Source organism: Lethenteron reissneri, chromosome 42 (genome assembly GCF_015708825.2).
Source record: "Lethenteron reissneri isolate LAM-NWPU_2019-01 chromosome 42, ASM1570882v1, whole genome shotgun sequence".
Taxonomy (NCBI): Eukaryota; Metazoa; Chordata; class Hyperoartia; order Petromyzontiformes; family Petromyzontidae; genus Lethenteron; species Lethenteron reissneri.
The window spans coordinates 4,252,001-4,277,688 of NC_083820.1; the positions used below are offsets into that span (position 1 = coordinate 4,252,001).

The following is a 25,688-nucleotide window of genomic DNA, read 5'->3' on the forward strand; positions in this document are numbered from 1 at the left end:
ATTATGTTCATTTGTCTTTTTTCAGTTAATTATTATAACCATAATCATAATAATAATTTCTCCAGGAAGGCCTCATTTAGTTTTAACATTTTCTCGGGATGTTTGGCCAATTCCATAAATGACTGATTGGCTTAATATTGGAGGAAACTAGAGTAGCTGGAAATTCCTATGCATACAAAGGCACAATACTCAACTCATACATAGCCTTTGCTCGTCTATTTTTTCCAAGCCAATCACCCTAACAACCGGAACATGCAATGCTTTAAAAGGAAATATTGAGTATATGGAACAATGCGATCCTCATCTGGCCCACGAAATATAATTCTAATTTTCGTCATTTAATTAACTAGGAAAGCTCTATCGTGTCTCGAGTACATTTTTGTAAGGTCCTGCAGCATTTGCATGTTTGGTCAATGCAGGGAAACCAGAAAAAGCTCACGCATATGAGGGAAATAACATCTCTCGGCCAATTTACAGCCCAAACCTACAACACCCAATATATTCCAAGCAGCCTCCCATCCAATGACTTAGCAATTACACCCCCGCTTAGCTTCCGAGATCTGACAAGACTTGGTACGTTCAGTGTCATTTGGTCACACGTTGAAGCCGCTTGTGCCTCCATTTGATAAACCATCTGTGGGTCATCTGAAAACGAGACCCATTCATTGCAATTGGGCAGCGCTTGATCGGGGTTGGGTCTAAGACCTACATCGAGCGAGTTGACCGAAGTGGTGGATCCCGACTCGCTGTTGAGCAGCTGCCGTATCACTCCCTTGTCAAACTCCGGCAGACTCGTTAAGGTGTTGGACGCGTTGTTTCCCCGCTGGCCGGGCTTGATCATCGTTCTCCGGGACTGCAGCCCCATCCGCGGCCCCGTAGACGCACCACCACCACCACCGCCCCCTCCCCGCGCACCGTACCCCAAGCCGCCCCCACCATCCGACTGTCGCCCGTCCAACGTGCCACCCTTGCCCTCCTTGAGGCTACTCTGCAGGACGATGTAGTCCTTCTCGAGAGCCCGCTCTTGCGCACGCAGCAGATCACTGTCCGTGCGGCTGAATCTGTCGCCGCCGCCGCCGCCACCGCCACCACCGCCTCCAAACGGGAGGCCAAAATTGGCCCGGTGGCCATTTCCACCGCCGCTACCGCTTTCTTGCCCGAGCCTCACACGCTCGCCGAACCCTCCGTAACCGCCGACCACCTGCTGCCCCGAGATCTGCGAGATGGGATCCTGAAATCCCACGACGCGAGCACCGCCATCCTGGTATCTCGAGGAGGACATCGCCGCCCCCGACGTCTGAAACCTTGGCATGGTGGCGCTGCTCTCTTGGAAGCGCTGGCCGTGGGGGCCGTGGTCCGGAACGCCGCGTGAGTTCACGTGCTCGTGCACGTGAAGCATCTGACCGGCGGAGTCTTGGAAGCGCGGCAGTGTCGCTGCCGAGTCCTGGAATCGCACGACTGAGGAGGACTCCTGGAATCGAGGCAGCGTGGACATGGTGCTCATGTGGATCTGCGTGACTGGGTGCATGGGGATTTCGTTTGCGGAGCTGCCTGGCAGACGCGTCTGGCCCAGGCAGGGCTGCATCTCCGTTTGCTCATTGTTGGCGTCGTTGTCCGGTGCGGAGGTGCGCGATAGGGTGCTCGCGACTGTGGAGGACCGAGAGGGTTTTATGTCTTTCTGATGTAACACTGGAATAAACGCAATGGAATAAATGCTGTTGGAAACATTCACGGTTATAATTCCCCAAACAATATGCATTATACACGGGTAATTTTATTTTTTTATCTTGTTATTTTTTGTGTGCTCTCACAGCACCAGAACGTTTTTGCGCACGATCAGCGCACCCATTCTGGGTCTGTAATGTGGCAATAGCACAACTCAATTTGCTCTTGCTCTGCCACACATTGAACTGAAATGTCCTGATATTGAGCCACTCGCTATAACAATGGCACTTCTACTGAATGTGCCATTACGTTCTATTTTTATACTCCTTGACTATAACCATGGCACTCACCTATAATCTAACCGGGAGCTATTCACAGTCTGCAAGATCTGCGGCATCTGTAGGTTTGATTTAAAGTTGTGGTCAAAACACACCGATATTTTTCAATTATTATTTAGATGTGGTGGAATTTATAGCAATAAAATTACGTAAAAAAATAAGCACGCACACACACTAGTATGCAGAATAGTGAGCGATTTGTTTTGAAAGATATAGAATTGGAACGAATAGAACCAGGCTAATGATAGGGATCTTTGAAAAACCACATTTGTATTCCAGTCACAAAGCTTAGCACGGAAATACACCGATGGTTATATTATTGCAGTGAACTTATTACGTGAACTTAAAATATTCAGTTTGATTTCCCACAGCACCGTATGCATATCGTCTGTATTTCTATATAATCGGGTTATAATTACAAAATTCAGCGATTCAAGGAAGTTTGACGATTCGGGGTTATAATTCTAATCAAGAATCGATTCTCTTTTTTAACACTACGGTGGGTGGGGGTACTTCCGGTGGCTACGGGGGTGACGTCACCCGATTTCATACAATGTATGACAGATCTCCTGTATAGCCTCGACAGATTGTTGGAACAAGTCCTCTTAGCGACCACCTATGAAGGACAGCATGGCACACGAGGGGTTGGGTGGCCAGCACCACACCCGGCCGCCTTTGTTTCCCCAGTAGCCATATTTACACGCCGCACCAGATACTAATTTGAGGCTAAGTCAACCTAGAGGAGGCTCAATATCAGTTCAGATAATCGTCACAGGTGTTGGCCATGAGCGGGACTCGATTTCTGGTTGTTGGGTTTGTAGCGCAGCGCGCTAACCACTGCACTGACCCCTCATCAAACATATACACACACCTAAAACATAAATTCTTATGCTTGCAATTCGATGTATTTATCGTGAAGTTAAGAATGAACACTAGTCAATGATTCGGGACATTGTTACACCACTGGCATGTAGCCTCTAGGATATTCTATGCAATGCTAAGACACAAGGCGCTTGATCGCATTAGGGTGGCTTTTCTGGCAACTGAGGTACAATATGTGATTCATTAAAAAACACGTCATTTGTGAAAACATGACATTTTGAAAATGAAAGATATAATTTTCACGCAGCTATTTTAAAACAGAATTCCCACGCTAGACATAAATAGTCGATATATGCATACAAATGAAAGCCATTACTTAAAAAGAGCAAATTATTTAAACTGCAATTATTTCACACATACGTATATTGGCTGCAAGGTATTGAAAACACTGAAAGAGTTAAACACAATTACTTTGCTTTAAATCGCCCGAGGCCATATTTGTTTTGCAATGATTTAATTACGGATATAGTTTTCATTTATCATTCTACGCGGGATGATGCAGCAAAGAGGCAAACAGTTGTCACGGTACCTGAGCGGCAAGCGAGATCAACGTCCTTTTCAAAGTCTGTCTGTAACAAATTTGCAACGGTCAAAATCAAACCAAACGTCGACGTAGAACTCAGAAGAGCGCTCGATTACCCTCAACAATTGCGAACGCGCGCGCGTGTGATCGCATTGCAAAAATGAAATTAAGTTAAATGGCCGTAAACATTTGTGGATGTGGAATAACCTCGGAGTAAATGAGACGGCCTACGTGAAAATGTACAATACACACAGCATGTAAATCGTGTAATATTTCTGCATGCGCGCTTATGTAAATGTGTATGTGTAAATTATGTACATCGTTAGAGCGATCCATGTGGTGAACGCAAACAGAAAACAAACACTAATTCTTCCTGTGGACCAGCCACCTATTGAATTTATTTTAAGCATCATATTACATTTAAAACACCCAGCACATCACGGGTGTCATATTGAACTGTAGGGGCAATTTTAACCTCCTTTGTTTTACAATTGCGAGCATATATCAATTTGTGCAGAACATCAATTTTGCTACGCTGCAAGACACAAAACCATAAATTGCATTTAAAGAAAGCTTTAACATTGTTAAGATTATAATTATTTCTGTGGTTTGGGATAATGGAATGATACGTAAATATTTTTTGGCCATATTTTTTGTTTTGTTTGCTTTGCCGTGATGATAGAATACTGGGTCTCACCATTATTTGCGCATGGCCATTTTGGAAATAGCTGCAGGGCTCACTGGGCTCCAGTCGTCCTGTAATCCGAAATTTGATGGCGCTTTGCACCTGTAAAAACAGCCAATATGTAATATATGTGCTCCACAAAGTATCGGGATGGCTAAATAAATGCAATAGTTGGCCATTCTCCCTTTTTTTATAATTTTATAATACGCGCGACATTAGCACAATGGCGGGTACGGATAACTGCCCAGACCCTTGGCGGTTTACATGCACAACCGTTTTTTCCCATAATCTGGTCGTCGTCCATTCCTCACGTGCAGTGTCAGCTATTTCCCAAAAGGTTTCTTGAGGGGCACCGAGGTCTAGCCCTGAGCCCGACACTACATCACGTCCCAGAGTGGCTGCTCACCGACTGCCTGGGCTCCACGTATCCCGAGGCAGAGGAGGGACAGAATTAGCTTTCTGCTTTGCCACAGAACAACGGCGAGATCGCTTCCCGATAGTTGTCGTTGTTTCGTACCCACAGTGCATGTGGGGCACCGAAGAGTTTTTATTTGATTTGTCCGTGATTTGTGCCTCAACAAATTTTCTGCCATCGCGTCCTTAGGCGATTTGTCACAGGCAAAGGCCAAAGGAACGTCACGTGGGGAGCTCCCCGATTCACCCGACATCCATGCACGACCGGCCATAATGGAATGCTTCAGGGACGGCCAATTTGTCTTCTGACGTGACATTGCCCCCTCTTGCCAGCCGCGACACGGGTACTCAAGCAGCGGTCCTGTGACATCAACATCCATCCTCTCTGCCACACTCGAGTCCCAAGCCCAACTCCACAAAAAGCCAATCATCCGAGCAGCAGGTCAGGACCAGGGCCTCGACTCTCGTGAAACCTCCAAGAAAGCAGGTGAGGACCAGGCGGTAGTGGACTGGCACAGACTATGGGATAATGGTTGACAGTCTAAGCCGTGGGGTTCCAAGCATTGGCGTAATTCGGGTGATTACGTCACGTCATAATGAGAGTATTTCATAGGCTGATATAAATGGCCAAGAATCACATTGTGCAGACATCACGGTACTTTTTGGAGCACGGTAGACACGTTTCTCGAGGAAGATAAAACATTTGTCCACTCTGGGCCGTCAAAAGCATTGGGTTGGATGCTGTTACATTGCCGAGCACGGGGTAGCTCAAAGACGGTGCACGACGCTGCCACTGTATTTGTATGCGGACCTCGCCGTCAGGTTCATGACAATAAATTGTTAAGCCTGGTACACAGAGCTGGTCTATGTGCATCGCTTGCAGGTTCATTTTTTTTTTTACACGCGGTTCAATTATGTTTCGCGGGTGAAAACTTTGCGTGCATTCAGTTACTGCATTATTTCAGTGGGGACCATTTTTCATGATTGGAAATATTCACGGCTCCGTTAGCCTTCAGGTTGTTAACGCGTTTACTTTTATCCAACGCAATGTGACGGACAATTTTGTAACGTTACGGTGCGCCGGGGGCTTTAAGGGAACGTCGAATCATGCATTCACGAGGCTTCGTTGCACACACACACACGCACGGACACTCGGCAACCCAAAGCTTTTGGCTTTTCCTCCTATTTGTCTTCACAAGTTTCAAATTCTAAGGGTAGACAGTATTCCTATGGGGTAATAGGGAGAAAGACTCATTTTTTTTTACTGTGGGGCGCTATGGTGGTGATGACCTTTGCTGCATTCATTTTAAGCCATGAATCACGATTTTAAATCTCCAACTGGCTGGCTGGGTGTGTGACTACGCATATGTAAGCCTGTTCATAGCTGTGTGGGTGTATGTGAGATTCTTTCATCGCGTCCACCGCAATTTCCTTTGGTTAACTTTCTTCTCGTGCGGAAGTTGCAATCGCTTCAGCTGGACGTGCGGCAAAATCATATAAATAAGTCAACGGCGAAGCTATCTGCGAATTTGCATTCATTTATTGCAAAACGACTGCTGCGGGTGCATTCTTCAATGCGGTGGTGAAATTAAGGTTCTATGTTAACGGGTCAATTCCCCGCACGTAGCACATCCAGTTTGGTAGTCTCTGCAGGCTCCATCTATGATGTCAAAATGAAGCCCGTTTGAATGTAAACAAAGCATAAGATAAATGTTTCAGCGATACTTTTAAAAGATAACAGGTTTACAGATATATGCCAAAAAAAATTCGGCGGATTATAAATGTAAAATGAAACCCCTATATTATTCTACACGTGAGATTTTGTATTCAGATAAAGGTCAGCACATGCATTAAACAGGCATGTATTTTAAAAAAGGGAATCTGCCAATTTCCTTATTGCAGCTATGCTCTTTTCTACTCCAGAGAGGACACGTGCTCACGTAGAACCGTCACAATAAAAATACGCTCCCCGTTTCCACTGTCCTGAACGGGCATCAACCTACTAAACAGAGCGTACAGAATGCAGACTCATCTATACCACTGATTCCTAAGTGATGCAAAAACGAAATGCCCTCTTTGGGGACAAAGGGCACGAACACACTGCTGTTGATCACTGTGACATGAGATGATGGGACATGGCACGTGAACTCATCCCCACACCTGTCCAAGCATTATTGATTTTTGGACAGTGTTGATGTAAAACAATAGGTGGTCATGAGTCAACACCATCACACCATCGGGGTCACCATAACCCAATTCGTTGTCCCGTATTGACTCTGCAGAATGCTTCACGTTGGACGTTGACATTTGAGGCCCGGATTCACATGCTGTAGGAAACAAATCACCGAAGGTAATTTGCTTCTTTGTTGGTGATGGACACAACTGGGGGCACGTGTTTTTGATAGATATATTTTTTTTACTTTTTTTAACAAATACTGGAGAAAGAGGAGCTCTCTATCATGCGCGAGTTGGACCCTGAAAAGACGGCAAAATGACGATCAACTGATTGAGAATTGTACAATCACTGATTTGGAGAAACTTGCGAAAACACTGTTTCAGGAGTTAGCCGTAAAACATGCATGCAAAAAAAAAACACATTTTAAAAATCTGACTTGCATGCTGCATAATACTCGACACATTTTTCAAACACAATTGTTTTGTTGTTGGAGTTGTAGAGGCATTCTCCAATGAGAATTGGTATACATTATGTATACATCAATAAACTTCAATTTATATCACCTCCTTTTGAGCGGATGCAATTAATTCTAAGCCAAATGATATTTGAATTTCCAACTCGCTCTGCACCTTCTGATTCTTGTAACCCGGCAAATCAGTAAATATGTTAGCGATGACTCATGTCCATGAGCAACGGCTAATCATTTTTCATTTTTATTTTACACTGGTATGACTCGCAGCTAATTTTCTACAGCAGCAGGGCCTTGTTTGTCTAGTGAATTATGAGATTATAGCTCTTGATATTTGGCCGGATGATGGTGGCGTATATGCCTGTAAATCCAACCCACTGGGAGAGGTTGCGTGGGTGAATCACATGGAGATGGAGCCGTCAACTGAGTGAGACATTCATCTTTAGGGCAATGATCCACCTGCAGAAGGCATTGCAGCAAGTCGTATAATGACCGATCTGTGTGCAGTAGGTGCATTCATCCCTCGTATTATGAGTTTTCTCTGGGCACTCAATCAAAAAACAATAATTCAAGCAAGTGCTCAAGCATTTCAAGATAGGACCATCCTTAAAACATGTTAAGAATCGGTAAAGGCTCTCTTATCAAAAAAAAAGCCACATTTGTATTTTGCTAGTCCCACCAATGCAACTCCGTTAGATTTCAAGAACGATACCATGAACGTAAAAAAAAAACCATCTGCGAGTGAATAAAAAAATATCACATTTGGGTGCCACGCACCTCTTTCTTGAGGATGCAGTGAACACTGAAGATGACGCAGCCCTGCAGGGAGTCGAAGACTGAGAAGAGGATCTGAAAGAGGCTTGAGCGGGGGTCAGTGATGGCCAAAACGGCCGACATCCACGTGAGGGCGAGGAGAGGCAACACCACGCACGAGCTCCACAGCGACGACCTGGCGAGTGGGCACAAAGACAAAGATCCCCCGTATAGCCTTAGCAAACTGTTGAGGCAAGTATTATGAGCGAGTAGCACTTACGAAGGCCGGCACGTCAAACGAGGGTGGGTGGCTTGCACCATGCCCGGCCGCCTTTGCCTCCCCAGTGGCGATGTTTACACATTGCACCAGGTACTCATTTGTGTCTGAGTCTACCTAGGAAAAGGCCCAGAACCGGTTCAGATAATCGACACTGGTGTTGGCCACGCAGCGCGCTAACCGCTACTACACTACTGAGCACACATGCACAGCACACAGCATGGCTCGGCAAAGGAAAACCCCACGGTGTCTCACCACCAGCACGGCAGCACCGCAAGCCCCCGTGGGAACGCCACGCTTTAAGTTCCCCCGATCGCATTCCCATTATGCATGTATGTTGAACTTCTTTTGCGCAGTACGTAGCCAACCGTGCTTTTATCGGAGGTACGGGGAAACGGTACATGTTAGCTACGGCACTGGCTCTGGCACCATCTCCCGACTGCGACCGTCCAGTCACCGCAGTGAACGGATGATGAGAGGAGTGTGATTCTACACTCTCTCACTTTACCTCGTCCAAACGTGCCCTGTTGGGCGCACTTCCCCGGTATTTGAGCAATGCCTCATGGGATCTTTCTTGGCAGTATCAAAATCTAAGAATAGGTTTTACCCTTTCTGGCAATAAAAGAGGTGTTAGATGTTAAAACACCAAACAGAAATCTTTTGCAAGGAATCATGTCTGCATTTACCACACGTACTTGTGGTGAACATGCAAACAAAAAACATGCTCTGGTAATAGATGCATTGTCTTTGTGACGTTCGCCTTTTGGGGTGCTCTGGTCTAACACTGTTTGAGACTAGGCTCGAAAGAAAGATGTCTATGGTTTGGACCAATAATTTTCTAAGACAATGCATCATACACCACTAAAGCATGTTTTTGTTTGCATGTTCACCACAGGTATGCATGGTAAATGCAGACATGATTCCTTACAAAAGGTTTCTGTTTGGTGTATTAACATCTTAACACCTGTTTTATTGCCAGAAAGGGTAAAACCAATTCTGATCAAGACCTATTGATTCACCTCTTGCTACTGTGACTTGCGATTAGCACGGTGAGACTTGTGATTAGCACGGTTGGCTACGTGTGGTGTGAAAGAAGTTCAACATATGTAAATACATTGCGTATGTAGCGGAGGCTGTGACCACCACTACTGTCGACTTCCCAAAAAAGTAGTGGTAATTTCAGCAACCACAATGGGCTGACAACTCCTGACCAAGGGATGAGATCTCGATACTTTTTTTTGAGTCAAGTTCACTTGGCCACAGGGCTACCCAGCAGAGCAATAGTTTAAGGAATCCCATTAACAATGAAGTACATGTCTAACCCAACGCTTCGGATGTGAGGTTGCTGGATCATGAACACACCAAACAAACACGAAACACTCAAATGGACGGTTGAGTAGTCAGTAGGAGGAGGCATTGCTAGTACAAGAACATTGTTGTGTTTCCGTAGAGTGTACACTCCCATTTCCTCCCCTGTACAAAACGCTCAATAATCAATTGGCCAAACATGGCAGGTAATAATCTCCTTACTAAGGGATCGTCAGACTCACGCTTTCCTGGGTAAAATAAAAAAAACTATATGCTGTGTATACATTCTGCATTTATCTCCCAAAAAGTATAAATATGAATAATAATAAACATTTACATATGAAACTGAATTTCCGAAAAGGTTAATGAAATTCATCAGCTGTATTTGAACTTGGGCCTACAGAACATGAAACAAACGATGATGCTGACAGCCTCAAAAGAACACAATTTGGCATTAAATTTTAAAAAATGTCTCCGGCTCCAGGTAGCCCCAAATCCCTGCGTTCCTGCTGGTGCCCTATCGCTGCATGCCAGGCGCCCCCATCGACCACACAGGATCAGAGTCCTGTGACTATTTCTGTCCGTGAGCCTGGGCTCCGTGAACTTCCCAGCAATGCAACGATGTACAACACTGCAAGGCCTCATGCCACAGCAGTGTTTTCGTTCGGCGATCGGATTCAAAGCAGTTCGGCATCACTTAAAACGTAGGCTTCCGTAGCCAAGACATTGATCCATCTGTGTTTGTCTGAGGCCATGTGGTAGTTTCCTGCAAACATTCCTGCCATTAACCCCTCCACGGCCTTCTGTCTCCAAAGTGGAGATGTTCACAAACCTGACCAGGTACTCATTTGAGGCTGAGTCGATGTTGGGGAGGCACAGGACCGGTTCAGATAATTGTCACTGAACCATCTCTCCAAGACCCCATTGCTTACGTCACGGCCCGGTTGTATTCCTTCTGCCCTGTTTCTTCTCCAACCTCCTGGAATGTTCCTTCTAAACCATGCCTTCCCCAACTGTCTTCCAATCCTGCCCCTTTCTCTCTCTCGCCTTCATCAAATCCCTTGCTTCCTCATCGAACAGCTGAGCTAGCGCAGTCTCTTTAATTAATTTATTTGAGGCGTCCTTACATGACCCTTACACGGAGAAGGATATTGGTATTGATAAGCTGTGTCAGATATTTCATAGAGGCTGAATCAGGGGTTTGTAGTTTTCATTAAAACAGGTGAAGTGTCCTCAGATGTACGAATGGCCAGATGGAGACAATATATCCTGAGCGTAGTGATAGGTGGCCTATGAGCTCCCATAAAATGGGTTATTTACAAAGACAATGTTTATATCTTTAAACAACATCCGCCTATTTATTCCCTTATAGGCTACACTGTTCTAATTTATAGGAAATAGTGTCTGGCATGGCCAAAAATCACAGTAACGACAATGTAAATAACGAACATTTGTTCAAGAAATAAATTCAAAAAGCACTTTGCACACATAGCGCATGCAAAGCGTGCATTCTCACCCAAGTGCAACGTTGATGTTATGCAGTACTCCTGATTACTTTGACACGGATACTTTTTTTTCCCTTTCAAGTTGGAATGTCATTGTGATATACAATATTCTGCCAGGGGAATTCAGAACATACAACAGTGTGCTGTCCTGGTTTTCTCCCCAGTCTAATAAAACCAGGGGAAGGGAATTTCTGTGGCAATTTTCTCCCCAAGCACCACTTAGTACCAGGTATCTGAAATGTGTATCTGTGCACAAAACCTGGGCTATTCGTCGCTCCAAGACTACACCAGATGGCCTCATTTCACTGCAGCTCCCTTTTGCAATATAACCTATGTGCTTGTTAATTATTTATATTATTCTTTAGTCTATTTACAAATCCAGAGAAGCCTCATCTCAAAACTTTTTTAAGAAGCCCTTTAATTAGGTGGGTTAAAAATGTTTTCCCGAAAAGTGTTCTTGATGTGGGAGGAAGCCAGACGACCCAGCGAAATCCCTGAAATACCAGTCGATGACACTCAAAGATCTGCATACATTGGCTATGCACTCATTTATCGTCTGTACTTCAGCCATATTCTGCATATGGATGATGTTGATGTAGAGCAACAGCTGCAACTTTGCATTGAGGTGGATGAGCCGAATAATTGCATCAGGAGGAGCGGAATGGTGCATCGCCGTTATGATGTATGTATGTATGTTGAGCTTCTTTCGCACCGTATGCCTCCTTATTCATGAAAATGGCATTGAGTCGTCCGATGCTCCATGCTTCTGTTGTGGGCGACCACAGCCGCTGCATGCTGCCGGAGAGTTTTTATTTTATTTTATTTTCCATTATGCGCATCAAGTCATCTTCACGTGCTGCCAGGGTTTGTGCAGTGGATGCGGTTATAGGGTTGTGGCCCCCCAGAGGCTTTGCCAAAGATCGAAGCCAGGGAGCTTCTGCATTTGGTCTTCACTGCACTGCTGTCCCCCCCACCACGACCACAACGCAGCCCAGCTGGTGTGCAAGTCTTGACTTAAAGCTCTTGTGACTGCAGGAATTCATATTATTTGGGTCTTTCGGTAAAGTCACGTAGATAGGTTAAAAGAAAATAACGAAAAACGACGACGTTTTTTTCCCTCCTGATGACGATCGCTTGTGTTGCGATTGAAACGCCGTAGTTTTTTGTTATTTTTTCGTTATTTTCTTTGAACCTATCTACGCGACTTTACCGAAAGACCCAAATAACACGTTGTGGAAGCGGTTGCTTGCCTCCGCAATGCTGCATCGCAGTTGTGCGCCGTCCCGCGTGGATATTGCTGCTCTGACAACATCGCATCCAGCGATGTGGTGCTCTGATCAATCGTCCTTCTATTCTTCAGTGTCAGCTCTGGGGTCAGAGGTCAGTGGGTCAACCGAGGGCCAGCACTTCCTCTCAGCACAACACTCTCGTGGTGTTTCCTTGATGTCGTCTCACCGTGTTCATCTCTATCCAGCTCGTGTAAGAGGCTATCAGGAATACTGGCCTTGTGGGGTATTTAATAGCTATTGAGAGCTCAACCCCAATTCTACCCCCGCCATCAGTAGCCAGCCTCCCGTGGGTTTTAAAATAAACCAGGGTACTACAATCTCTCCTTACTCTCACTACGGCAGTCCTCGCCTCTGACATTCTCATAATTAGAGGTTTACAAGTTGAAATCCTGATCAAAGGTCAACTTGTCTATTCTTCTCTCCGAGGGATGATAATATCAACATTGGTAGTTCCGTAGGGAAACTAGCCCATGCCATAGAGAAACGTGGAATTTCCCCCACTGGCTCGGGTTAGTCAATGAATAGGAGCTACATCCTCCAATTGCTCATTTGAGTAGGGAGACATGTTTGTCTTGATTTGACAAATCATGCAGCTGTAATGTCTTTCTGCAACAGGCTCATTCATTCATGGAATTAAGCTACGGTCTGTTCTCATATAACGTGGTAGTTGCATTCCTGAAGAATACCGCGTTATGGAAAAATCGTGTTATAATGAATAATATATAATGTAGGGGTAAAGCACAGTCCGTAATTACACGGGTGAGATGCGTACGCAGGCTGAACAAAGACTGAGGCGTGTGGGTAGCATCTGGAAGCATCCAACAGCATCCCGCCTTGTGCGATGCTACGCCGATGCAGCCGTACCACCGCTTATTTCTACTCGCGCGACGTAGTTAAATTTGCTCAATCGCGTCATATCCAATTCGCATCCGCGTTATGAAAAAAAAATGTTCCCTAACACATATTTTTACGGTTTTTCGGTAAAGTCACGTAGGTAAAAAATACAAATATATAAAAGTAAAATAAAATAAAAATTAAATAAAAATCACGACATTTCGGAGGCAACACAAGCTTCCGTCTTCAGGTGGAACCGTCAAGTACTTGATACAGCAAGCGTGCTGTGACGGTTCCACCTGAAGACGGAAGCTTGTGTTGCCTCTGAAACGTCGTCATTTTTATTTTATTTTACTTCTATTAATTTAAATTTTTTACCTACGTGACTTTACCGACAAAACATAAGAATATGTTCCCTAACACGTTCATCGCATCATATCCAATTCGCGTTGTGAAAACACGCAGCGTTTTAGCAGAACAGACCGCACCATCAGAGTATTTTAACCAAAATGTGTCTCACGTGACCCAGCGAGAGCATGGTGGCTTGCAAGCGACACGCGAGCGGCACTCAATGTCACCCCAGCTTGTTGCAGCAACTGGAGTGAGATGTTTGAAGTTCAGTGTTAAGCATCAACACCGTTTTGCAAATGCTAGCCACAATAGTTTTTTTTAGGTTAGATCGCGAAAATATGTGTGTCATTAAACGCGCCACCACCCGATACAGCTAATTAGAAGGTTTGTCACGTAAAAAAAAAACGTTCAAATTTCTTACTAGTTCAGCACACCAGTGTGTTGGAGAGTAGACTTACAACACTGGCAATTCGAGTACGACGTTTTGCCGGTAATTACAACTAGCATCATGAGGCGACAAGCAGAGTCGTATATTTACATGATCTAACCCAAAAAAAATTTACCCGTAAAAACTAAGTTTTTCACTATAAATCCTTTATATGCGTGGCGGCTAGAGTCCTCTCCTCCTCTGGCTTGAGATGGCTGCCACCTATGGGTCAGATGATTGCCTGCCACCATTAAGCAATTGGTAATTAAATATAATTAATTTTTTCCTAAAAAGTGTAACATTTTGGAAAAAAAATTTCACGAAAATAAATTGTCACGCACAACGAGTCTGTGTGCAAAATGTCAGCTCGATTGGATCACGGGAAGTGGGTTAAAAAACTGACCGAAAGATTTGCACGGTCGTAAGCGCGCAAGCAAGCGAACTTAATATAAAGGATTTAAAAAAAACCTTGGTCACAAAAGCCTACTATGTGTTAAACTGTGCAAATGTTGATGGGTACTCACCCTGCCCTGTGTTTCAGCTCTTTATCAGGAATGCCTTCTTTGGACACGAGCTTGTTAAAGACCAGAATTCCCAAAACCATGTTGACCTGTACAAAGCAAAAAAAACACACACACACACAACAGGAATCCAGATCACCCTCACTTGCTACGTTTACAAATCCATGCAAGCTCATCCATACAGGTCTGATAGCCCCTAAAATCAATCAAGGGGAAGGATTGTGTACATAAAGCAATGCAGCCACTTTAAGGAACTGGGACTTGTTGTAAACGACATGTCATCCGTGTGATTTCAACGGTGCAATCGTGATGACGTCTCTAAAATAATATGACGCATACTTAAAAACATAAGGTCAGCACTGTCAAAGAATACACTCAGCATGACAGTCGTTCATATTTTGGTGACATTTATACCATTATGTAAATATCAAAAATGTAATCCCCCCCGAAAAGATCGGGAATTATATATTTATATATATATATAGCCCACGGAGGTAGTTCAATGTGTGGCGCTGTTATCTTGTTCCGTTGCATTGAATCTAAGTCAACGTGAAAGCATTTGGATATTGTGTTTTTACCAAGACAACAGCAGCAGCTGGTCCAACGAATGAATAAAGCAGGCCTCCCTCAAGAGACAGCCAACAACTAGTGGGACACAAAACACACAAACAAAACCGTTAACAACACATCTTCAGTGGTTAACAATGCAGCGATACATTCCATTAATTTACGTCCTATATTACTGTGAAAGCAAGTTCAAGCAATTTTCGAGACAACACCTTTGGTTGCAAGCGGCTGATGATACAAATGTCAAACTTATTAACTTTTCGTAAAAATGTGTGCATAATAGAGTTTTTTTTGGGTTAGATCGCGTGAATATAAATGTGCTGTAAAACCCGCCACCATCTGACAGCAGCCAATTATTAACGTGACAATTTGTTACTAGTTCAGCACACCGGTGTGTTGGAGAGTAAACCCACAATTCGAGTACGAAGCTTCGACAGTAATTACAAATTGCATTATCAGGCAAGAGCCTCACTAAATGGCTGTATCAGGGTGGTGGCAGGTTTAACGACACATTTATATTTACGTGATCTAACCCAAAAAAACCTCTATTATGGATATTAGTCACGCAAGCCTACATATTAAACAAAAAAATTGTGGTTGGTAATTTTTAGCATTTGGAATATGGGTGCTGCGACAGCATTAATCAATCTTGCTGTCCTTGTACAAAGAGCTGCTTGGTTCAATGGACCTCACCGAGCTGAAATAATTAAAGTCTGAGTCTGATCTATATTCACAAATCATGCTCTACAGTTGTTGATGTCGTTGTTTAAGTTATCGACTTAGACGCTAGGGGTGTTACAATATATCGATTCCTCAAAACATTCTTACGCACAAAAGACGTGCATCGGGTCACACGTATAAGTATGTATGTTTTTCAGAGTTGGGCAAAAATTTAATATTACACACCCACAGAAGTAGATTTTGTTGCTAAAAGAAACGGTTCGAATATAGTGGCCACCCTGATTAATACTGGGTGCAATAATCGTAATACTGAGTGCCCTCCTGCTACACAGTGGAAGTGAATGATCCTCTGACGTAATTCGCAACAGGAGTCCATTGTATGCTGGTTCCAGGGTCCAAAATTGTCAAATTCGAAAATACACCACAAAGTACTGTGCTCTCTTCAGAATCAACATAGTGATCATCTCTGCCAACTGGAAGAATAATGCCCCAGGTCACTCTTGCAAATTAGACTATCCTGGTCGCTTGAGGTCTTACCTGTTTAAACAAAATATACTTGACATATTTAAATTATACTACACTCACTGTGCACGGGGGTATCTTAGGCGGTTTCTGCAGGCACTCTAGACATTTTACAGAAACAATGCATGCAAAGACTTGTAAAGTCAAGTTTTTTATCGTGGTAAAATAACTCTTAAAGAGTTACTTTAAAAGGGATACATAATTTGTTTATCTCTACATACTGTAAAAACTGGAAAAGTTCACTAAAAACTAAACTTTTACCAGGTCACACATTACAAGTTAATCCCCCCAATTTTTTTTTCAGTGCACATACACGCTAAGTGACCAATTCACAACTCTTCAGCCACAGGAGGCACTCACCACGCTGAATCGTGAAAACGGAAATCGTTACAACCTTACTGGGCAGTCAACTCTACCCTTTTCTCCAGTGAGTATTCGGTTTACGACAAACACACGTAACCTCTGCAGTCAAATGAGACATTTGGTGAACTTTAATATGCGCTGGAAACCCCGAGCTGATGGTGGAAACATCACATTCCCTATTTTTTCAACCCATCCACTTACCAAGATTTGACTTTGCAGATTTAGTTTAATTGTGAATGAAAGAATCACATATATAGTAGACTCTCAATTATCCACGTGCGGTTGATCAGATTCAGATTTGTGGATTAACCGCGCACCTGAAATTTTTACACACATTAAAAACTCGTCGATTTTCCCTTAATCCCAAATGAATAATCTAAAAACAGTTATATATAGTTATTATTGGAAATGTGTATTACAAGTCACGTGCTCAATCCGAACAAAATTGTGCTCCAGTTAATCTGAAAACCACTTGACTGCCTCTGCAGTACAGTAGTTGCATATTTTTACAACAGTGGGCGGAGTTTGATTGATTTTGATGGGCGTGGCTCTGCGACTCACTTAGTGGGCCGATGCTTTTGCGTGGAAGCAGGAAAGTTTTGTCACTGAGCACGCGCATCGATATAGAAATGCATGGAAAATGTATATATATATTTTTTATTATCCGCCATTTTTATTATTCGCAGCTGTCTACCCCACCATTAGCGTGGATAATCGAGTCTACTGTATGTATAACGTCTAATTCTAATCATAGTAATGAAGGCAAACTAAAATACATTGTATTGATGCTGTGACAAAAAAATAAACCTATGAGCTCTTCCCCTCTTTTTTTTATTAGGATGAGAGCCTTTGACAGGAATGTTTTACAACTCTGGCGTTTTCTTTCACAAACTCAATTAAATATTCAGTCAAAAAATTTTCGTCTGTTTTAAAATGGCAGCAGGACAAGTGCTTGCAACTAATTCTCATCTCACCACTTTGATTAATGTTCAAATGCTACCCACTAAAGTGCTTTTAAAATTCCTCCTCAAAGTTCAATGTTTTTTTTTAATGGTGACATTTCTCGGAAAATGTCAAGCCTGCTTACACATATCAACCGTCCTCTGAAAAGAAAAGTTACGTACAACAAAAAACGTCGACGAAAATGAATGAGATACAACCAATATTCTCAATTAAACAGAAAAAAGAATTAAAGTTTTAGTTACATCCATAATAATAACAATGATAATAATGAATGACATATTTTTGTCAATCCACTGCTGGATGAAGGCCAACCCGTCCCTTTTGTGATAGGGGTTTGTTTGACTGCACTTCGCCACACAGCTCAGTTCAAGATTGGTGAATGGGAGGCCCAGGCCTTATTCAGCTATCGTGTGCCACTGACGTTCACCCCGGTCGACAATCGGACTCGGTCCACGGGGCGAAGACCCCAGGGCAGGCCCAGGACACCCTGGCGGGACTCTGTTGCTCGGATGGCATGGGAACGCCTGGGAATTCCCCAGGAACAGCTAGGGTCTGTCACCAGGGAGAATTGTATTATTTTATTATGTTCTATTTTTATTTATTTTATTATTTCCCTTCTACGTGACTTGACCGAAAAAACCTAAGAATATGAATCCTTGCAGTCACGAAAGCTTCAAATCTAGAATTAATACCCTCTACGGGGAGGAATTCCACCTATCTGTTAGAGTTTTTAACAGACAACGAGACAAGAAGTCACAGCTTCTCGAGACGCTGGCCTTCCTCAAGAGATGCCGAGATAACAAGGTAATCTTGGAATTTCTCTCACTTGATACAGCTATCGTGCTGTGACGGTTCCACCTGAAGACGGAAGCTTGTGTTGCCTCCGAAACGTCGTGATTTTTATTTTATTTTTATTTTGCTTTTATTAATTAAAATTTTTTACCTACGTGACTTTACCGAAAAAACCTAAGAATATGAATAGGGAAAGGAAGGTCTCGACCGCCCATATCAACATGCTACCGCTGCGACCCTCAACAGGGCAAGTGGACTGAGAAACGAACAAATGAACGTGAACGTATAGCGCACCACGTAAACCACTGTGCCACCGTTCCATCCCCCCCCCAGTTCTATTCGCATGGTTAACAATATAATCTGAGAAACTTACACATACGCATGATGGAGCCACTTTATTTCAGGCTCCTCTGTATGTCAAAGTCAACAAACATCATAAAAAAACCATACTCATATTGGGACCCATTCAGCTTATTATCTTTCCAGTGTAAATCATCATTATTATTATTATTCTAGAGAGTGGTCGTGAGTATAATAATGCTCTTTACCCATGAAATGCTCAAATAAGTCTCAGCACTCAGGGGGATCGTGAATTGGAAAGGCTGGCCAATTCCATTAATGGGTGTTTGGCTTATGCGGAGGAAAACAGAGAACATGGGGAAAACCAATGCATATGAGCAGGCAACACTCAAAGCTTCACACAAATACATTGAAGAATCCAATTACTATTCTACCATCATCTGCGCACCTCACAAAACCAATCCTACAATATCTGGTATGCCCAGATAGTCTCTCATGCAAGTACTAACCAGGCTCAAGCCTGATTGGCTTCTGAGATGTGATGAGAGTGGGAACATTTTGGGTGATTTAATGTTAGGCAGTGTCCCCGTGCTCAAACAAGCATTGGGCACTACTACTCTCTTCTGGTGATCTAAAGTCTCTCCAGAGGATGATCACACTCCGCTAAGGTGTGTATGTAAGGTGTGTATGTATGTATGTAAGGTGTGTGTATGTATGTAAGGTGTATGTATGTATGGTGAAATTTTGTCGCACCGTATGTAGCCAACCGTGCTAATCGGAGGTGCGCGGGAAGGACAACAACCTAAACACAAAAAACTGTTCTAAATAAATGAGTTTTCAATCTAGATTATCTAAAAATGCATAGCTCCAATGGCTTCCTAATATCGGAAAGAAGAGTGTTCCAGACGGCCACAGAAGCGCATCTGAAAGCGTGCGATGCAGTGACCGTCTTTGTTGGATGGCGAGCCAAAAGCCGCTTTTAGGATGACCGGAGTTCAAAGTAACCATCAAGGGGGCAGTCTTAGGGACTCCAGAGGGATGATGATGATGATGATGCACTCAATTAACCCTGAACAGGAATTGAGCCCAGACGTTCATGACTTTCCTGCTCTATCAACTGAGCGATTCCTCCAAAAAAATACAACACCACTTAAATTTCGATTTAAAGCTTTCGTGACTGCAGGGATTCATCTTCTTGGTTTTTTCGTTAAAGTCACGTAGAAGGGAAGTAATAAAATAATAAAACATAATAAAATAATTCTCACGACGTTTCGGCTACAACGCAAGCCGCCGTCTTCAGGTGAAGAATGAGAAGAATGAGACACTAAGCTCCTAGCTTGGCAGTGTCTCATTCTTCACCTGAAGACGGCTGCTTGCGTTGTAGCCGAAACGTCGTGAGAATTATTTTATTATGTTTTATTTTTATTATTTTATTACTTCCCTTCTACGTGACTTTACCGAAAGAACCAAGAAGACAACACCACTTGGCTAATAAATATTATTTTGAGAAATAGACCCAAACATATCTCTGACCATGCCGACTACCTTACAGAGTCCAGACACCTTGTAAAAGATTTAATAATCAATACAACTACATCCATTTTCCTCCTCCACAGCCCTGAAACTTTCCACTCACGAGTTTATTTTTAGGATTTAATGGTACCGTTTCTAGCGTAGAGAACTTTTGACTCATCGATACAAATTGCATTTTCCCGCCGGGTATCCCGAGCAAAACGCTGGCCGTAAATCTGTTTTGGAGTTGACGTAGGGTGGCTAGATCAGGTGGGCCGGATAGTAGCCTCGGTGCCGAAGCAGCGGATTTGTGAGAGATCAGCAAACTCCTGCGCAGTAAATACCGTAGGACGTGTTACGTCGGCCACGGCGTTCGCTGTGAGTTGAAGCGCTGGGGAGCGCGAGACGTTTGGTCTGGCTTTGCTATCACGGCGCTCTTTATAACACGGAACGAATGAGAAGGCATCGCTTACGTTTGAAACAAGTTACATAGAGATGCTGCCGTTGGCAGTGGTGCACGGGCACAATGAATACAAAAGAATTAAACAAAAACGGCAGTGTGGCCAAACAGAATATAAAAAACGGCTATGAGGCAGTCGTGTGCCTGGTGAGTTTTCTCCAGGCACTCCAAACATCATCATGCAGGACCCAACTAAAAATAGTCTTGGGCCTCGGTGAGGATTGTCTAGGTACTGTAAATAATTTGTTTCATTCTCATGCTATAATTTACGTGAATTTAATGCAGCTCTTCGATGATTTCTTCGAACGGGTGGAGGCACCTACAATTTACTTCACACAAAGCAAGCTGCCAGGCTAAGCAATGAACCAAGTTCAAGCTCCTTGACTAAAACTTGAACCAAGATATTTGATCTTCTTGGTTCTTTCGGTAAAGTCACGTAAAAGGGAAGTAATAAAATAATAAAAATAAAACATAATAAAATAATTCTCACCTGAGGACGGCTGCTTGTGTTGTGGCCGAAACGTCGTGAGAATTATTTTATTATGTTTTATTTTTATTATTTTATTACTTCCCTTCTAGGTGACTTTACCGAAAGAACCAAGAAGATGAATCCCTGCAGTCACGAAAGCTTTAAATCAAGATATTTTAGTCCATCATCGTTCCTGTTAAGTGCTTGTGGCCACAATGACTTATTTGTATCCGTCTGTGAAACTGGTTGCTAAAAGTGAGGGAATACTTTACACTGCATGTAATGTAAAAGTCATGAATACTTTCATTACGCAACTGTTTCCATTATGAATAATATAAATTTGTCTCGAGCCTCTTTTCTTGGCTGCATTCCAACATTTTAAACCACAAAGCTACCTTTTGTTTAATGCGAAATGACTTCCACTTTTTCCAGTCGCCTTCCACTAAAGAACTTTTTAAAACAAACATAAAACTATAATTCACAATATCCACGACAATTACGCCTGTTGCAACTGTTTTGTCCTGTGAACTTGCACCTCCCTTGTCGCCATCATCGTAATGACTGGAATAAAAATCCGATTGAGTCCTGAACCAAGTAAACATGCCAGCGTCGGCCAAACGTTTGTGTGGTTTGTTTCCAACAGCGGAGAGATATCAGCCATTTCCCGTCTCCTGGCATTTACTCTGTATCAAAGGAGCCATTAAGAATGCCATCCTCTGCAAGACAAATCTTCCAATCTTCTTTTGCCTAGATCCCCGCGACAATAAATCAGTAGACGCATCTTTATTTAACCCCGTCGTCAAGTAACGGCACGGTTATATTTATACAGAGCTTAGTGTGCCCACTTTCATGAGCAAGACATTACCTGGATAAACTTAAGTGCCATATATATGTGTGCGAAATATATATGTTCAATATACTACTACTCTGCTTGGTTCTTTCGGTAAAGTCACGTAGAAGGGAAATAATAAAATAATAAAAATAAAACATAATAAAATAATTCTCACGACGTTTCGGCCACAACGCAAACAGCCGTCCTCAGGTGAAGAACAGGTCTGTCGGAAAGACAGCGTCTGAATGAACACCACCACGCTTGGAGCGTATATTTAAGCTGAGGACGGCTGCTTGCGTTGTGGCCGAAACGTCGTGAGAATGATTTTATTATGTTTTATTTTTATTATTTCCCTTCTACGTGACTTTACCGAAAGAACCAAGAAGATGAATCCCTGCAGTAACGAAAGCTTTAAATCGAAAAATACTACTACTCTTTCAGAAAATATTAATTACGACAATTATGTTCTATGCATGGAAAATAATACGGAATTTTAACTAGGTGTTCACATACACACCTGTTATTTTGAACAATCATGTCCATTTAAAAAAAACTTGAATGTTCTCTTGAAAGGAAAATCACATTTTATTGTGTGTATAGTTTGTTGTTCCTACCCCCCCCCCGCACCACGGACTCGCGTGCTTGGCTACGTACGGTGCGAAAGTTGTTCAACAAACATACATACGTATACAGCGCGTACGTACAATAAAAAACAGCTGAAAATTCACAGAGGTAGCCCTGGGTTCTGGGTTAGAAATTCTACATTCAGACAAAATGACGCAGTCTCTGCATAGGACAATCACTGCCGACTTCCATTCAAGAACTACACATGGTATTCTTGTAGGACATGTTCATGGTCGCATTGACGACTAACTACAATTCCAAAAAAAAGATTCAATCATTCACTTAAAGCCAATAAACTATGCTTCCCCTGATTATAATATTTAATCTACATTGTCGTGTCAATGCATCAGCTCAGAGTTGCTAATTTGGAGGCAAAACAAGAGGAACTGTGTGGTGATAACCGTGGTGGTGGCGGCGGTGCTGGTGTCATGCTCACTAATTGGCCGTGCCGTATCCGCTCGCTTTCGTGAAGCCCACCGAGGTCGCAACTACGAGAGCTGGGAGCCCTGCATGGACACGGCACAAGACACACACAAACATAGACATAGATCCCCCCCATAGCATGAACAGACTGTTGGGGGAAGGGCTGTTAGCAAGCACACGCACAAAGGCAAATATCCCCCTATAGCCTTAACAAGTGCTTCATCTTCTTGGTTCTTTCGGTAAAGTCACGTAGAAGGGAAATAATAAAGTAATAAAAATAAAACATAATAAAATAATTCTCACGACGTTTCGGAGGCAACACAAGCATCCCTCTTCAGGTGGAACCGTCACAGCACGATCCCTTCTACGTGACTTTACCGAAAGAACCAAGAAGATGAATCCCTGCAGTCACGAAAGCTTTAAATCGAAATTTAGCAAGTGCTGTTAGCGAGTTGCACCTATGAAGGCCAGCACGGCACACGAGCGGGTGGGTGGCCAGCATCATGCCCAGCCGCCTTTGTCTCCAAAGTGGCGATGCTTACACGCCGTGCCAGGTAGTTATTTGAGGCTGAGTCGACCTAGGGGAGGCCCAAGCACCAGTTCGGATAATCGCCACTGGTGTTGGTGGCCGTGAGCGGGAATCGAACTCGGGGTTTCCGTGTTCGTAGCGCAGCGCGCTAACCGCTTACACTACCGCACACACAACACATCTCCTCGCGCACAGGATTACTGACCGTTGCGCACATGAGCATGAAATACATGTGCACTATATAGTATGGTTCATTGATAAAAGTTGCTGCGCAGTTGCCAGTTAGCGCACTATGCCATGAACGTGGTGACCCCCATTTGATTGCCGGCCACGCTCACTTCGGTGGCGAGTGATATTTGAAACCGGTTCAAGTGCTCCCCTATACCAACCTGCTCTTACCAGCATGGTGAAGTGTGGTCAAACAATGCCCACGATTGACATTGTGAAGGCAGGCTTTCATTTAGCCAGGGTGTTGATATTCATTATTATAATGTATTAAACAATAACACAGTGGCCAAACCGTAACGACCGTTTGGAACGTTACCAACATTTATCACGAGCCTATAAACCATGTGCTAGGGGTTAGGGAGGTGATGCCTCAGGTGTGGTTCACGAACATCACTATGATATCGATTAAAGTACGGTACTTATCTAAGCAGGGCGGGAAAATAGGTCGTTCGCCGAGAGCGTTGAACGATCCATCAACACAAACAAAGAAGGAATATGTGGCTTCAACATCACCTGTTGTATAATATTTGGAAATGAATCGATGTAGAATAAAATAAATAGAATGTGGAATTTTTTTACTCTTCGTGTGGGTGACTTTCTTGATGGAAAAATATACTGCGGTGCATTATAGTTTGTACGCCGGTTGTATTTAACCCGTTTTCTTTCCATTCCGTATCGATGACCTATGTGTAAATCAAAATAAAATAATGTTATCGGTACCGAGGCTCCCATAAGGCCATGCAGGAGGGCGCGTGGCACAGTTTGGTACCAGCTATAGTATAGTGCAGCGGTCGTGTTGCTACAGTTCTCTGCGGTGAGTACAATGTCTTTAAAAACAACGGCTCTACGCCTCTTTAAATAAAATGAACGCGAACCACTTGCGTGGTCCGAGATTCAGCGGTGAACGGGATCCACCACCCTGCAATTTGCAGATGTCTCGGAACGGGAAAAGGTTCATGCCTGTGACCGTGACGAGTGTAAATTGATGATTGTTTAGTGTTGTTTGCGAACAGACATTGCACAAAGCCACCCACTAGCGAGCGAGTGATTTTTTTTTTTGCTCATGCAGCCACTGTCGCCGGATTGCGCGCTCCTTAAAATGAGCTGAAGAATATCCAAAGAGCCTACGTTGACTTGGCAAAAAAAGCTAACAACCCATTGGGAAATTAAGTGTTTCATACGCTTTGAAGGCAAGGGCCAGTCTATCCACAATGCAATCATTGTTGAACCTGATTTATCGACCCAATATGATGATGATGACAATCTGAGTTAGACCCCGACTGATAATTCCTCGGAATAGGCTTGCGATTCATTGCACAACAAAGTTTGATTTTGGTTCCGATGTGTGCCAGATTGTTAATTGAATCGCTTTGGAAAAAAAAAGTGGACAATGAATTCTAAATTTAGTGAAGGTCTGATAAGCCCAAGGCTGCACAGTAAAATTTTACACCCACAATTTAAACAAGTCCAAGTATCCAGCTGAGTGCTACATTGCTTCAAAATGCTTCATTGCTGTTAAACAATAAAAAAAGATTACGTTTTAGAGAAGGGAAACGAAATTGCATCTGTTTGTTTTCATGTGGTTAGCTTCATAAGTGTTGCGTGCTCATCAAAATGTGTTACTGGTGCTAAAAATACAAATAAGGAATGCATTATATCGTGCATGAAGGTAGGGCAATGCCTAAACACAAACACTGAAACTATCCAGCAGAATAGGTTTGGCGTGTGTGGATAATAACTTTACATTGTATGCAAGGCGCATGGAAGTTTAGATGCAATTGTCAAGTCGGAAAAGTTTAGGAGTGCCCAATGTAACAGATTTCTTGGAAGTAACGCATTTATCTAAAATATGATGGGTGTTACATTTAAATATTGCATGTGTACCTCACATCGAATCACATGAATGGGAATGCTTCGTCTCACTTTCTTAAAATGTTTATCCTGCAATGTAGGTTTTTAATTCCCCTATCAAGATTCAGTACATTCCAAAAGCGTATCATTTAGTG

At 43.2% G+C, this 25,688-nt stretch overlaps 1 protein-coding gene and 1 long non-coding RNA gene across 2 annotated transcripts in view; one reads left to right on the top strand and one right to left on the bottom strand.

Annotated features, from left to right (window-relative positions):
• Positions 1-25,688, bottom strand: part of LOC133353066 (adhesion G protein-coupled receptor B3-like) — a 176,243-nt gene that overhangs the window by 22,499 nt on the left and 128,056 nt on the right. Inside the window, 7 exon segments of the mRNA XM_061569166.1 lie at positions 710-1,689; positions 3,415-3,454; positions 4,106-4,195; positions 7,930-8,101; positions 14,421-14,506; positions 14,996-15,062; positions 22,939-23,008. Of these exon segments, the coding sequence (XP_061425150.1) occupies positions 710-1,689; positions 3,415-3,454; positions 4,106-4,195; positions 7,930-8,101; positions 14,421-14,506; positions 14,996-15,062; positions 22,939-23,008 (1,505 nt within the window).
• LOC133353067 (uncharacterized) lies at positions 4,467-8,065 on the top strand. The gene is made up of 3 exons (XR_009756327.1): positions 4,467-4,994; positions 6,790-6,857; positions 7,949-8,065. It is a non-coding gene; the product is annotated as an uncharacterized LOC133353067 (long non-coding RNA).